The sequence below is a fragment of the Hyla sarda genome, chromosome 7, assembly GCF_029499605.1.
Source record: "Hyla sarda isolate aHylSar1 chromosome 7, aHylSar1.hap1, whole genome shotgun sequence".
Taxonomy (NCBI): Eukaryota; Metazoa; Chordata; class Amphibia; order Anura; family Hylidae; genus Hyla; species Hyla sarda.
The window spans coordinates 191,307,158-191,322,897 of NC_079195.1; the positions used below are offsets into that span (position 1 = coordinate 191,307,158).

Here is a 15,740-nt window from a genome sequence, read left to right on the forward strand (position 1 = left end):
GTGATTTTATTGTAGAGATTTTACTGAGACATTAATAAATGTTAAGTTTTATTTAGCACCTCCCTTACACTATTATTTTTCTCACATAGTGTTAATATTTCTAATTTACAAATCTGTTTAACTTTCCGGAGCCAGTTGATATATAAAAAAAAGTTTTGGCCTGGAATACCCCTTTAATAAAATGGGAATGGTTGGTGATATTAACTTCCAGTTTGTGGCACATTAGCATATGCGAGGGGGGAAACTTTTTAAGATGGGTGATGACCATGGCGGCCATTTTGAAGTCGGACATTTTGAATCCAACTTTTGGTTTTTCTATAGGAAGAGGGTCATGTGACACATCAAACTTATTGGGAATTTCACAAGAAAAACAATGATGTGCTTGGTTTTAATGTAAGTTTATTCTTTCATGAGTTATTTACAAGTTTCTGACCACTTATAAAATGTGTTCAATGTGCTGTCCATTGTGTTGGATTGTCAATGCAACCCTCTTCTCCCACTCTTCACACACTGATAGCAACACCGCAGGAGAAATGCTAGCACAGGCTTCCAGTATCCGTATACACTGCTATATACTACTATATACACCGCAGGAGAAATGCTAGCACAGGCTTCCAGTATCCGTATACACTGCTATATACTACTATATACACCGCAGGAGAAATGCTAGCATAGGCTTCCAGTATCCGTATACACTGCTATATACTACTATATACACCGCAGGAGAAATGCTAGCACAGGCTTCCAGTATCCGTATACACTGCTATATACTACTATATACACTGCAGGAGAAATGCTAGCATAGGCTTCCAGTATCCGTAGTTTCAGGTGCTGCACATCTCGTATCTTCACAGCATAGACAATTGCCTTCAGATGACCCCAAAGATAAATGTCTAAGGGGGTCAGATCGGGAGACCTTGGGGGCCATTCAACTGGCCCACGACGACCAATTCACTTTCCAGGAAACTGTTCAGGAATGCTCGGACCTGACACCCATAATGTGGTGGTCACCATCTTGCTGGAAAAACTCAGGGAACGTGCCAGCTTCAGTGCATAAAGAGGGAAACACATCATCATGTATCAATTTCACATATCCAGTGGCCTTGAGGTTTCCATTGATGAAGAATGGCCCCACTATCTTTGTACCCCATATACCACACCATACCATCAATTTTTGTGTTCCAGCAGTCTTGGAGGGATCTATCCAATGTGGGTTAGTGTCAGACCAATAGCGGTGGTTTTGTTTGTTAACTTCACCATTCACATAAAAGTTTGCCTCATCACTGAACAAAATCTTCTGCGTAAACTGAGGGTTCTGTTCCAATTTTTGTTGTGCCCATTCTGCAAATTCAGTGTGCCGATCTGGGTCATCCTCTTGAGATGCTGCAGTAGCTGGAGTTTGTAAAGGTACCATTTGTGACTAGCTAATATCCACCGAAGGGATGTTGGACTAATGCCACTCTCCAGTGACATATGGTGAGTGCTACGCTGTGGGCTCTTGCTGAATGAAGCTAGGACAGCCACTGATGTTTCTTCATTAGTGACAGATTTCATTCGTCCACATTTTGGCAAATCCAACACTGAACCAGTTTCACGAAACTTAGCAAGCAGTTTGCTAACTGTAGCATGGGAGATGGGTGGTCTCGTAGGGTGTCTTGCATTGAAATCTGCTGCAATGACCTGGTTACTGCGTTCACCAGACATCAACACAATTTCTATCCGCTCCTCACGTGTTAACCTCGACAACATGTCAATGGCTGTAAACAGAGAGAAACTTGTTAATAGCTCATGAAAGAATAAAGTTACGTTAAAACCAAGCACACCAGTGTTTTTACTGTGAAATTCCCAATAAGTTTGATGTCACATGACCCTCTTCCTATTGAAAAAACTAAAGTTGGATTAAAAATGGCCGACTTCAAAATGGCCGCCATGGTCACCACCCATCTTGAAAAGTTTCCCCCTCACATATACTAATGTGCTACAAACAGGAAGTTAATATCACCAACCATTCCCATTTTATTAAGGTTTATCCATATAAATGGCCCACCCTGTACATTGTATTTATTGGACCTGCACCCGTGTTAAGAATTGGGTGACATCCATATCGCATGGGTAGAGGTTGCCACCAACTTGCTAGACTGATTTCATAACAGAACGGCTACCTTTACATTCTCTGTCTGCCTGGATGCCGCAGCATGTGAAACCTGTTCTTGGCATCTATTGGACTGTGTGATCTCCTGCTGCTGTATCCCATCTGCTTTAAGGTTGGGTGCATTCAAATGGTATTCTGCATACCTGGGTTTTAACGAGTGGTTATTTTGAGTTACTGTTGCCTTTCTGTCATCTCGAACCAGTCTGCCCATTCCCCTTTGACGTCAACAAAGCATTTCCATCCACTGTTCACTGGATATTTTCTCTTTTTTACACCATTCTCTGTAAACCCTAGAGGTTTTGTGTGAAAATCCTAGTAGATCAGTAGTTTCTGAAATACTCAGACCAGCCTATCTGCCACCAGAAACCATGCCACGTTTAAAGGAAAACTGTCAGCCTGTTTACCCACACTAAACCCAATACACTAGGTTATAGTGTGGGTGAACAGGAGTAACGGGTCATTTACTTTGTTTTCTTGCCACCGAGTTGTCATCCGCTAAAGTTCCGTAATTTTGCCCTTCACTTGTGCACTGAAGGCAGGTCCCCCGCTGGTAGCCTTGCTTTGGGTCCCGGAGGAAGGGGCCTTAGCCCGCCCCCTTGTTCGCATATTCATTTTTTCCCCTGAGCACAGCGCTCTGTGCAGTGTAACTGCGCATGCGCCAGTCCCACCCTACACCCAGAAGTACCTCTTTCTGAAGTCTCAATACTCCCGTCTTCCGGGTGTAGCGAAGGACAGGCGCATGCGCAGTTACACTGCACAGAGCGCTTTCCCGATGCACAGCGCATACAGACAGAGCATTGCGCTCAGGGGGAAAAATGAATATGTGGACAAGGGGGACGGGCTAAGGCCCCTTCCTCCGGCACCCAAAGCAAGGCTGCCCGCGGGGGACCCGCCTTCAGAGCGCAAGTGAAGAGCAAAATTACGGAACGCGGCGGCAAGAAAATATAAAAAGTAAGTGACCCGTGTATGTTCATCCATACTATAACCAAATGTATTGGGTTTAGTGTAAGTGAACAGGCTGACAGTTTTCTTTTAAAGTCACTTAAACCCACATTCTGATGCTCGGTTTGAACTTGAGCAAGTTGTCTTGACCTCATCTACAGGCCTAAATGCATTCAGTTGCTGCCATATGATTGGCTGATTAGCTATTTATGTTAACAAACACTTGTACCTAATAATAAAGTGGTGAACAGGGCGGGCTTCTAGTTCAGGAATTCATCGGCGCTGACCGGGAGAGGGACATCAGACAGGTAGGATACCTTGACAGAGGATTTTATTGTGGATAATGCAACGCGTTTCACCACGCATGCGTGGCTTCATCATGTGTGGCCTCCACGTGCCCGTATGACCTCCCTACAATGCCTGGGCATTCTCCTGATGAGGTGGAGGATGGTTTCCTGAGGGATGTCCTCCCAGACCTGGACTAAAGCATCTGCCAACTCCTGGACAGTCTGTGCTGCAATGTGGCATTGGTGGATGGAGCGAGACATGATGTCCCAGATGTGCTCAATCGGATTCAGGTGTGGGGAACGGGTGGCCAGCCCATAGCATCAATGCCTTCCTCTTGCAGGAACTGCTGACACACTCCAGCCACATGAGGTCTAGCATTGTCTTGCATTAGGAGGAACCCAGGGCCAACCACACCAGCATTTGGTCTCACAAGGGGTCTGAGGATCTCATCTCGGTACTCAATGGCAGTCAGGCTACCTCTGGCAAGCACATGGAGGGCTTTGCGGCCCCCAAAGAAATGCCACCCCATACCATTGCTGACTCACCGCCAAACTGGTCATGCTGGAGGATGTTTCAGGCAGCAGAACGTTCTCCACAGCATCTCCAGACTCTGTAACATCTGTCACTTGTGCTCAGTGTGATTATTTTTTGTTTACACTCACTCCTACCTTGCCCTGGATTGTATTCTTTCCCCTGCTCTGTCCCTGCAAATCTTCTTCCCTGAGGGGGCTCTGATCGCGCAGAGGGGGGTCCATAACACCTTCGAGCAGCTCTGCCCGCTGACTGAACTGAGTAGAAGGGCAGAGCTGCGAGAAGATGATGTTAACCCCTCCCCTGCCGACTGCTATTGGCTGGACAATCGTCCAGCTGGTCCGGTCACCGGAATTCCCACGGACATACGCGTATGTCATGGGTCCTTAATTACCAGGGTCCCATGACGAAGCGGTACATCCAGGGTCCTTAAGGGGTTAAAGGGGTACTCCGGTGGAAAACTTTATTTTTTTATTTTTTAATCAACTGGTGCCAGAAAGTTAAACAGATTTGTAAATTACTTCTATTAAAAAATCTTAATCCTTCCAGGCCTTATTAGCTGCTGAATACTACAGAGGAAATTATTTTCTTTTTGGAACACAGAGCTCTCTGTCGATTTTAAGAACTGTCCAGAGCAGCATATTTTTGCTATGGGGATTTTCTCCTACTCTGAACAGTTCCTAAAATGGACAGAGATGTCAGCAGAGAGCACTGTGGTCATGATGTCAGCAGATAGCTCTGTGTTCCAAAAAGAAAAGCATTTCCTCTGTAGTATTCAGCAGCTAATAAGTACTGAAAGGATTACATTTTTTAATTGAAGTACCGTATTTATTGGCGTATAACACGCACTTTTTAGGCTAAAATTTTTAGCCTAAAGTCTATGTGCATGTTATACGCCGATACACCCCCAGGAAAGGCAGGGGGAGAGAGGCCGTCGCTGCCCGCTTCTCTCCCCCTGCCTTTCCTGGGGGTCTAGAGCCCTGCTGCCGGCCCTTCTCTCCCCCCTGGCTATCGGCGCCGCTGCCCCCCTGACTATCGGTGCCGGCGCCGACAGCCAGGGGGGAGAGAAGGGACAGCGGCACCCATTGCCGGCGCCGCTGCCCCGTTGCCTCCCCCCATCCCCGGTGGCATAATTACCCGGGTCGGGTCCGCGCTGCTGCAGGCCTCCAGCGTGCGTCCCCGGCGTCGTTGCTATGCGCTGCACGGCGTGGCGCATGACGTCAGTGCGCCGCGCCGTGCATAGCAACGACGCAGGGGACGTGCGCCGGAGGCCTGCAGCAGCGGGGACCCGACCCAGGTAATTATGCCACCGGGGATGGGGGGAGGCAACGGGGCAGCGTCGCCGGCAATGGGTGCCGCTGCCCCTTGTCTCCCCCTGGCTGTCGGCGCCGCTGGTAAAATGAGGGTGCGTGTTATAGGCCGGTGCGTGGTATACCCCGATAAATACGGTAATTTACAAATCTGTTTAACTTTCTGGCACCAGTTGATTTAAAAAAAAAAAAGTTTCCCACCGGAGTACCCCTTTAAAACAAAAAGGCAGGATGTAAGACATTTCAAACAACTTTATAAACTTGGAAAAATCAAAAAGGTTAAATCAAAAAGGCTGGGGTGCTCACACTATATAATATATACTGAGGTGCTTGTGATACACGTAGTCTACGTGCTGACAGGTACAATATAATAAAAAGAAGACAGACCTCTAGGGGTATATAGGTGATGAAATGGATTTGTGTGCAAAATGTGGGCTAGGTAAAGTGAGTGCAAATGTGGTGTGGAAAAATACTTTATAATCTTTTGAGGAAATTCATGCAGCCCAAGGCATTAAGGGTCTATTCACACGTACATTGAAATCTGCAGGATACTGTACGTGTAAGGATCTGCTACATATTTTTGCTGCAAATTTTCGGCAGCTGCACAAAATATGCAGCAGATCCTGTACGTGTGAACGTACCTTAAGTACCATACTTTTTTATGCAATAGTGCAATAGTAAAACAGCCCTTTGTTCAAACACACATTGATTTTGCGGCCTTAATTTTAATGTTGTAAATTAAAAGTGGGGTCCTTTATATGGGCCGAAAATGGCCCAAAATATGTCCTATATGAAAATTGCTTTTTTTTTTTTTTTTTTTTTTTTTTTGCCTACAACTTTTGCTACAACCAAAAAATTGAGAAAATACAGCTTATAACATTTTGAAAATATATCTGTAATTTCTACCTTTTATTTGATTAAAATTACGTCTCAAAACGAGTGTGTGGACATGGCTTCATTTCTGTTTTCGAAAAAATGCTTCTATGTTGTATATGGTCAGAGCTTGGGGTTCGCTGATCTATACTGTGAGGAATTTTACTGCCAAGAACAGACATTTTCCTGGATACTGAAGCAGGGTGATCTCTTCTTAGCTTCTTCAGATGCAATACTTCCAAGACATGTGAGGTAGAGCCCTGCTTTGGGATTGGGATCCCGCAGGACCTGCCCCAAAACGTGCAGGCGGTCAGGAGGCTGCTATACCTGCAGATCCCGTAAATCCCACACAGCCACAGCCAGGGTGCCAGCTAAATGGGAAAGATGCCTGCCCCCGCAAGGGGGGAAGGGAAGTCTGTGTATGCATTAAGGCTAGGTTCACACTACGGAATTTCCGCCTGCAATTCTGCTTTGAAATTGCAGGTGGAAATTCCGCTTGCTAAAATGTACTGTATAGTGAATGGTTTTCCGTTCACAAATTCACACTGCGGAATTTGTGAAGCGGAATTTGGGAATGGAAAATCCGCTTGGAAATTTACGCCTGAAGAAAGGCGTTGCTCTTTCTTCAGGCGGAAATCCGCGCGGAACACATTGCAGTCTATTGGAGACTGCAGTGTCCGCGCGGTCCTAGCGCCGACTGATTCAGCCAGCGCTGGCCGCACTCTGAATCTCCGGGCGGAAATTTTCTGCTCGGAGATTCCGTAGTCTAAACCTAGCCTAAAGGGTACTCCGGAGGAAAACTTTTTTTTATTTTTTATTTATTTTTTTAAATAAACTGATGCCAGAAAGTTAAACAGATTTGTAAATTACTTCTATTAAAAAATCTTAATCCTTCCAGTACTTATTAGCTGCTGAATAATACAGAGGAAATAGTTTTTTTTGGGAACACAGAGCTGACAGTGCTCTCTGCGGACACCTCTGTCCATTTTAGGAACTGTCCAGAGAAGGAGAAAATCCCCATATCAAAAATATGCTGCTCTGGACAGTTTCTAATATAGACAGATATGTCAGCAGAGAGCACTGTGCTCGTGATGTCAGCAGAGAGCTCTCTGTTCCAAAAAGAAAATAATTTCCTCTGTAGTATCCAGCAGCTAATAAGTACTGGAAGGATTAAGATATTTTAATAGAAGTAATTTACAAAACTGTTTAACTTTCTGGCACCAGTTGATTTAAAAAAAAAAAAGTTTTCCACCGGAGTACCCTTTTAAGTGTGCAGGTGCACACAGCCTCCCCCTCTGGTGCCGTCAGTAAGGTGCAGGCTGGGAAGGGGTTCCACGCTCGCACATGTAGGAAAGGGGATGCTGCTCCGGAACCACAGCTCGGCTTCAGGTAGCCCAGTCCCCCCTGTCATTTGTTCTCCTCTCTTTCACTCCTGTCGTCAACCTTGTCCCCCCCCCCCAATTTAGCCCTCCTACACCCCTGCTATACACATGGGGTTATGTGCAGAGCATTGCACCATAGATTCTGTACTACAGACACTAGGGTGCAATGCTCTGCCCATATCCCCATGTATCTAGCAATGTATAATGTTAGCAGGAGCAGGTGGGATTGGACAAAGATATTGCAGGAGCGGCGAAAACACCCTGCGGGCGGGTCTGGACAGAAATTCATCGGGAGCGGACAGGAGCGGGATTCAAAAAACAGTCCTGCGCAGGGCTCTAATGTGAGGAGCAGGAGATTTCATACAAGACATATGAGGAGCGGGAGACTTTATACAAGACATATAGGGGCCAGGAGACTTATGATATGTGAGGACCGGTAGACTTGATATAAGACATGTGAGGACTGGGAGACTTCATATAAGACACCTGAGGACTGGGAGACTTGATATAAGACACGTGAGGACTGGGAGACTTTATATAAGACACGTGAGGACTGGGAGACTTTATATAAGACACGTGAGGACTGGGAGACTTCATATAAGACACGTGAGGACTGGGAGACTTCATATAAGACACGTGAGGACTGGGAGACTTCATATAAGACACGTGAGGACTGGGTGACTTCATATAAGACACGTGAGGACTGGGAGACTTCATATAAGACACGTGAGGACTGGGAGACTTCATATAAGACACGTGAGGACTGGGAGACTTCATATAAGACACGTGAGGACTGGGAGACTTCATATAAGACACGTGAGGACTGGGAGACTTCATGAAGGACATGTGAGGACTGGGAGACTTCATATAAGACACGTGAGGACTGGGAGACTTCATATAAGACACGTGAGGACTGGGAGACTTCATGAAGGACATGTGAGGACTGGGAGACTTGATATCACACATGTGAGGACTGGGAGACTTGATATCACACATGTGAGGACTGGGAGACTTGATATAAGACACGTGAGGACTGGGAGACTTCATATAAGACACGTGAGGACTGGGAGACTTCATATAAGACATGTGAGGACCGAGAAATTTCATATAAAACATGTAAAAGGAGATTTTATATAAGACATGTAAGGATCAGAAGACATGTTAAGACCAGGGGATTTTTATATAAGAAGACATGTGAGGACCAGGGGATTTTATATAAGACATGTGAGGACCAGGAGACATCATATAGGAGATATAGGGACCAGGAGACTTCATATAAGACATATAGGGACCAGGAGACTTCATATAAAGACATATAGGGACCAGGAGACTTCATATAAGACATATAGGGACCAGGAGACTTCATATAAGAGATATAGGGACCAGGAGACTTCATATAGGACATATAGGGACCAGGAGACTTCATATAAGACATATAGGGACCAGGAGACTTCATATAAGAGATATAGGGACCAGGAGACTTCATATAGGACATATAGGGACCAGGAGACTTCATATAAGACATATAGGGACCAGGAGACCTCATATAAGACATATAGGGACCAGGAGACTTCATATAAGACATATAGGGACCAGGAGACCTCATATAAGACATATAGGGACCAGGAGACTCTCATATAGGACATATAGGGACCAGAAGACTTCATATAAGACATGTTAGAACCTGCGAGGAGCGGGGCACGATCGTAGGAGACATCCAAATCCCCTCCCCTCCCTTCCCTCTGAGGAGCAGGGGTCATGACACAAGGAAATGCCGGGCACAGTTTTCTCCACTACACCCGGCGGCCGGTCACTAGGCGGCAGCACCAAGGATTGCCGTGATGTAAATTCCCTCCTGGCCTTTTGAGTATTGGCGGCCATATTACTTTAGGGCACAGTCCCTACTCTCCGTGCAGTGTTTCAGTGGGTTCCAGCGAGCGGAGCGTTAATGACCGGAAGTAATACCACAGAGCGAGGGATTACTTCCGGGGTGAGTCCAGTGGCTTCTCAGTGAGTGTGTCACCTGTGTGGTTGTCCCTCTCTGCATTGTATCCGGAGATCAGTCATGGCAGGGCTGCTCCAGCATCCTCTCTTTACGGCAGATTTATAACTATACCGTACACCCAATGGGAGCCCAGAGCTGCGTTTTCCAGTATATATTTATTACCAGATGTTGTATTTTAGGGCTTCTCTGCTTTTCCTTGTAGGCATAACCAATGTCCTGCTGTGCCCATACAGCCTGTGTGTCTCCAGTGCCCTAGTATATGTTGGACGCCCCCTGCTGTCTGAACTGTACAACATGAAATTATTGTTTACAGCAGTGTTTCCCATCCAGGGTACCTCCAGCCGTTGCAAAACTATAACTCCCAGCATGCCCAGCGTTGTAGTTTTGTAACAGCTGGAGCCACCATGGTTATGCTGAGTTCCAGTGTTTCAGTTCATATAGATAGGCTACCATAAGGCTTGTGACTTAGCATGCTGATTCCCCATTCTGCCTCTGTTGTTCAGTGTTTGGTCAGCACTCCGGGGTACAGCTGCAGATGTTTTTGGTCAGTGTTACGTGATGGCCGCAGTCGATCAGCATCCTTAGAGTGCTGCTCTGTCTAGCGTCATCGCCGAGGCTGCTGATTGGCTGCATCAGTCACCTGATGTCCGCTGCTCATATAACACCAGAACTGACCACAGGTAGAACTGGGGATCAGCGAGGGAACATAGGCGAAGGTAAGTAAAGCAGTTTTGTTTTTGGTTTTTAAAAGAATGACAAAAACCTGGATGCCCACCACCATGAAATTTGGGATTTGTCAAGCCCTAATATAAGCAATCATGGATTGCATTCACTGTGCAATATAATCCCTTAGCATAGCGTTGCTTAGTGATATCGATGCTCTACTAGAACAGTCTGCCTGAGGAGCCCTTTGGCCGCCATTTTAACTAATGTGCTGCGTTGGTTTGTTGAGAGCACCGAACCCACCGGCAACTGTCCCTATAGCCTTTAGATGCCGTAATCAACATTGATCTCAGCATCTAAATGGTTAATGGATCAGGCAGATGTCCGTCCTTAGCGGTGTGTCCCAGGTGCCGATAGCAGGCGGTCCTCATAATCTATGAAGCGAGCGCAGCTCCTGAGCTCGCTTCACAGACAGATCGCACAGTATGACGTAAATCCCCTATCCAATGAGACCCCCGCGATCTCGGCTTCGGCACCCCAGACATCCGGTGTATGGGGCGGACATCGCTCCGTCCCGGATGGCTGTCGATGCGGTGGCTTGTGACTTAATGGCCACGCCCCCTCAATGCAAGTCTATGGGAGGGGGCATCATGCCCCCTCCCATAGACTTGCATTGAGGGGGTGTGGCTGTGATGTCACGAGGGAGCGTTACCGTGACTCGAGCCTTCAGCAGTGCACCCGATGCTCTATACGAATGCCGGATGCAGCCAGGAAATCGCAGGGGTCGCCAGCCGCAGGACCTCTGCGATCAGACATCTTATTCCCTATCTAGGGGAGGTGTACCCCTTTAAGGTGCAGATCGCTATGATGTTAATTTAGGTCATAGGGCAGGAAGGGGTTTAACAGCACCTCTATTATCTTGTATAAGCAGTGTGTATATACATAATGCTATAATACACTTATGGTGTGCTCTGCTTATGTTCCTTCTCTTAAGAATTCATCTTGCTGAAATCCCCTCGACAAAGCAATGGTCCTATTTCTGACCAACCCACCAAGGATGGATAAGGACAAAGACGACTTAGCCAAGAGGATATTAAACCTGACCATAGAGATCATCTATCTGCTGACTGGTGAGGTGAGGGATTATGGGAATGATATCACATGACATCACTCCAATCTGATTAGACCAAACAATTGTGGAGGAATGTTTATAGTTACATTTCTAGTATTTGTCTCCATACACAGGATTACACAATAGTAAAGAAGACATCTGCTGTGTCAGGGGGTAAGAGCAGGACCCAGAGCCCCATTAAGGAGAAGAACAATGAGAACAAGATCCTAGATCTCACCAACAAGATCATTGAGCTGCTGACTGGAGAGGTGAGCGCTGATGTGACGCATTAAAAAGCTAAAGAGAAAAATTTAATAAACAGATAAAAGCCGCAAAAATAGAGACAGAAAGACTCATTGCCAAAAAAAAAAGTAAAACTAACCCCAAAATATTCTTTAACTACTTTATCTATAAGTAGCAAAAAGGTTAAAAATGAAAGTGTTGGCCCTTGAAATGAATGAAATTTTTGTTTAGTTTTGTAAAAAAAATTTTGGTTCGGTAATATTTTCGGTTTTGATTTTTCGGATACATTCGGTATTAGGGTGTTCGGTTTGATTTTTTAGATACATTCGGTATTCGGGTATATTCGATAAATCTTTTTATTCTTTTTTGGAATACAAAATTATGGAGATGCCTTTTTTATTAAAATTTCATAGGGTACCATAAAAAAATTATTATAAAAAAGATACAGTAGTGATGGAAAAAATTGTATCTAAGGAAATGTATCTTTTTTATTATGAAATGTTTATTAATTTTTAAACAGGAATCAATTTATGTGAGCGGGTAAAGCACTATAGTAGGGGACCATAGTAGAGCGGCCTCCGCATCCATACATTATACAGGAGCATCACAGCGGGCGTCATGAGTGATACCCGCAGTGATCTTTCTTTTACTACAAGTACTACTACTTCCAACATGGAGTACACTCTGCTCCATGCTGGGAGCTGTAGTACCTGGATTAATAGACAGATCGCAGCGGGTTTCAGAAGTTACACTCGCTGCGATATGTCTATTAATGCAGGTACTACAGCTCCCAGCATGGAGTATTAGTACCTGCAGTAAGGGACAGATCCCAGCGGATAAAATAAAAAATGCATAGGGTTCCCCGTATTTTCATTCTCAGCACAATACCAACCAAACAGCAACAGCCTGACGTTACCAGGGTGGGCGAGGACCATTGTTACTGGCCCTCCCCAGCCTAAATAACGCCAGCCTGTTACCGCATAGGCCCAGGAGCGCCATTTTTGACGCTCCGGGCCTGTTGGTACCGGGGTAACAATTGGGGGTTAGCGCTAGCTGTTTTTGGGGCTAGCACTAAGCCCTGGCTTAGTAATGGATTCAGTCAATAAGACAGCTTCCACTACTAAGCCAGAAAATTAAAAAAAAAAACACAACACATTGGAAAAATTATTTTATTTAAAAAAAACACTCCCCCACAGCCCTCGTTAACCATTTTATTAAAAGAAAAAAATAATAATCCGCCGTAATCCATCAAATCCGCAGTAATCCTCTGCATACACGGATCTGAAACGAGAAAAAAAGAAAAAAAAAACACAAAAAATTGGTTATGACATTTTTGGCGCTGTCTGCTGGGGAGAGCACCCTTGATGCAATGTCTACCCAAACAGGGAGCCACCAATTGGTGCAAAACTACAACTCCCAGCATGCCCAGACAGCCTTTGGCTGTCTGGGCATGCTGGGAATTGTAGTTTAGCAACAGCTGGAGACTCCCTGTCTGGGTAGACACTGCCAGAAGGGTCTGTTCAAATTATACAAAACGGACAATGTGAACAGAGCTTCAGATTAACTAGCCTTGTTCCCTTCTGTAGCTCCGCCCCCTAATGAGATCATCACTAGGGGGCGGAGCTACATGGACCTGCCCGGTACTCGAGGGAAGTAAGCGGACTTCGTCTTCTGTATACACTATATACAGCTATCTATAGATAGCTGTATATAGTGTATACCGCCCAAAGGGTTAACCTACACTGTCCGGCAGTGTAAGTTAACTCTTTCCTTGCTGGGCTTGCACATAGCGCTCAGCAAAGGGTTAAGTGAGCCAGCAATGTGTATACTGTATACACATTGCAGGCTCACTGTAGGTTCTTGCTGGGCAGTAGATATACGATGTATACCTACGGCTCAGCGTCAGCTGTTCTCCCGGCTCTGTAGCCCTGAGAACAGCTGATCACGACATTCACATAAGGGCGATCACAGCGGGTGTCAGGAGGAGTGACATCCCTGGGATCTGTCCCTTACTGCAGGTACTAATACTCCCAACATGGAGCACACTCTGCTCCATGCTGGGAGCTGTAGTACCTGCATTAATAGACATATCGCAGCGAGTGTAACTTCTGACACCCGCTGTGATCTGTCTATTAATGCAGGTACTACAGCTCCCAACATGGAGCAGAGTGTACTCCATGTTGGGAGTAGTAGTACTTGTAGTTAAGGAAAGATAACTGCAGGTATCACTCCTGTAACCCGCTGTGATCCTCCTGTATAATGTATGGATGCGGCGGCCGCTCTCCTATGGTCCCCTGCACGGCCGTATATATACACATATTCCTATTTCTCACAGAGAGCTGTGATTGGCTGGAACCATCTGGCCAATCACAGCTCTGCGGGAAATATGAATATGTGTATATATACATGAGTGCAGGGGACCATAGAAGAGGATCGCAAGGGACCCCGGTGATCTGTCAATTAGTACAGGTAACTACTACTCCCATCATGGAACAGTGTGTTCCATGCTGGGAGTAGTAGTACTACCTAAAAAAAAATTTGAAAAAAAGTGAAAAAACACGCACACACTACATTTTTATTATTGTCGGCTACATTTTTAGTGCTTTACCCGCTCACATAAATTGATCCCTGTTTAAAAATGAATAAACATTTCATAATAAAAAAGATACATTTCGTTAAATACAATTTTTTTTTAATTATTTTTTTGTTATTAGAATGAATTCTTTACGTTCGTTTATGGATAACGAATGCATTCATTATTTTGCTATTCGTATTATCGTGGCTATTCGGGAATGTTCAAAATATGTTTTCGTGCATTCGGATTGGTCCGAATGCCTGAAAACGGTAAAATTCGGTAAATTAGACATTCGTGCAGAACCGAATTGCACATGTCTAGAAATTATAGACGGGGATCAGGAAAAAGCAAATATATTAAACAAGTTATTTTCCACTGAATTCACCGAGGAAAATGAAATGCCAGGTGAAATACAGTGTGATAAGGTAAACTCCTCAGTACAGGTCACCTGTCTAACCCAGGAAGAAGTACAGTGCCACCTACAAAAAATCTAAATAGACAAATCACCAGGTCCAGATGCATTCACCCTCATGTTCTAAAGGAATTAAGTAATGTAAGAGACAGACCCCTATTTTTAACCTCTTAAGGACTCAGGGCGTACCTGTACGCCCTGAGCCTGGTCCCGGTGTGAAACATCACACCGGGTCGGTCCCGGCTGCTAACGATAGCCAGGACCCTGGGCTAACAGCGTGCGGCGTGCAGCACGCTGTTAACCCTTCAGACGCGGCGATCAAAGTTGATCACCGCGTCTGAAAACGAAACTAAACGCTTCCCGGCAGCTCAGTCGGGCTGATCGGGACATCTTGATAAAATCGCGATGTTCCGGTCAGCCGGGACGCAGGCGGAGGTCTCCTTACCTGTCTCCGTGGCATCCGATCGGGGTTTGATTGCTCCAAGCCTGAGCTACAGGCTTGAGCAATCGAGCCCCTATCTCGCTGATCCGTGCAAAGCTATGGCTCTGCAGGGATCAGCATAAGAGAACAGTGTGTGCAGTGTTATAGGTCCCTATGGGACCTATAGCAATGCAAGAAAAATAGTGGGAAAAAAAAGTGAATAAAGATCATTTAACCCCTTCCCTAATAAAAATTTGAATCACCCCCCTTTTCCCATAAAAATAAAAAACTGTGTAAATAACTGTACAACTGTACATATGTGGTATCGCCGCGTGCGTAAATGTCCGAACTATAAAAATATATAATTAATTAAACCGCACGGTCAATAGCGTACGCGCAAAAAAATTCCAAAGTCCAAAATAGTGTATTTTTGGTCACTTTTTATATCATAAAAAAATTAATAAAAAGCGATCAATAAGTCCGATCAACACAAAAAGGGTACCAATAAGATCAGAACACGGCACAAAAAATGAGTCCTCATACCGGCCCGTATGCAGAAAAATAAAAAAGTTACAGGGGTCAGAAGATGAGAATTTTAAACTTATTCATTTTCCTGCATGTAGTTATGATTTTTTTCAGAAGCGCGACAAAATCAAATCTATATAAGTAGGGAATCATTTTAACCGTATGGACCTACAGAATAATGATAAGGTGTAATTTTTACCGAAATATGCACTGCGTAGAAACGGAAGCCCCCAAAATTACAGAATGAAATTTTTTCTTCAATTTTGTCGCACAATTATTTTTTTTTCCGTTTCGCCGTGGATTTTTT

At 45.0% G+C, this 15,740-nt stretch overlaps 1 protein-coding gene across 1 annotated transcript in view; it reads left to right on the top strand.

The window, feature by feature from the left end:
- Positions 1–9,495: 9,495 nt before the first annotated feature.
- LOC130283202 (oocyte zinc finger protein XlCOF7.1-like) overlaps positions 9,496–15,740 on the top strand; it is a 66,529-nt gene continuing 60,284 nt past the window's right edge. Inside the window, exons 1-3 of the mRNA XM_056532408.1 lie at positions 9,496–9,630; positions 11,141–11,281; positions 11,392–11,526. Coding sequence (XP_056388383.1) covers positions 11,174–11,281; positions 11,392–11,526 — 243 coding nt within the window. The 5' untranslated portion in view covers positions 9,496–9,630; positions 11,141–11,173. The remainder of the gene's footprint in view (positions 9,631–11,140; positions 11,282–11,391; positions 11,527–15,740) is intronic.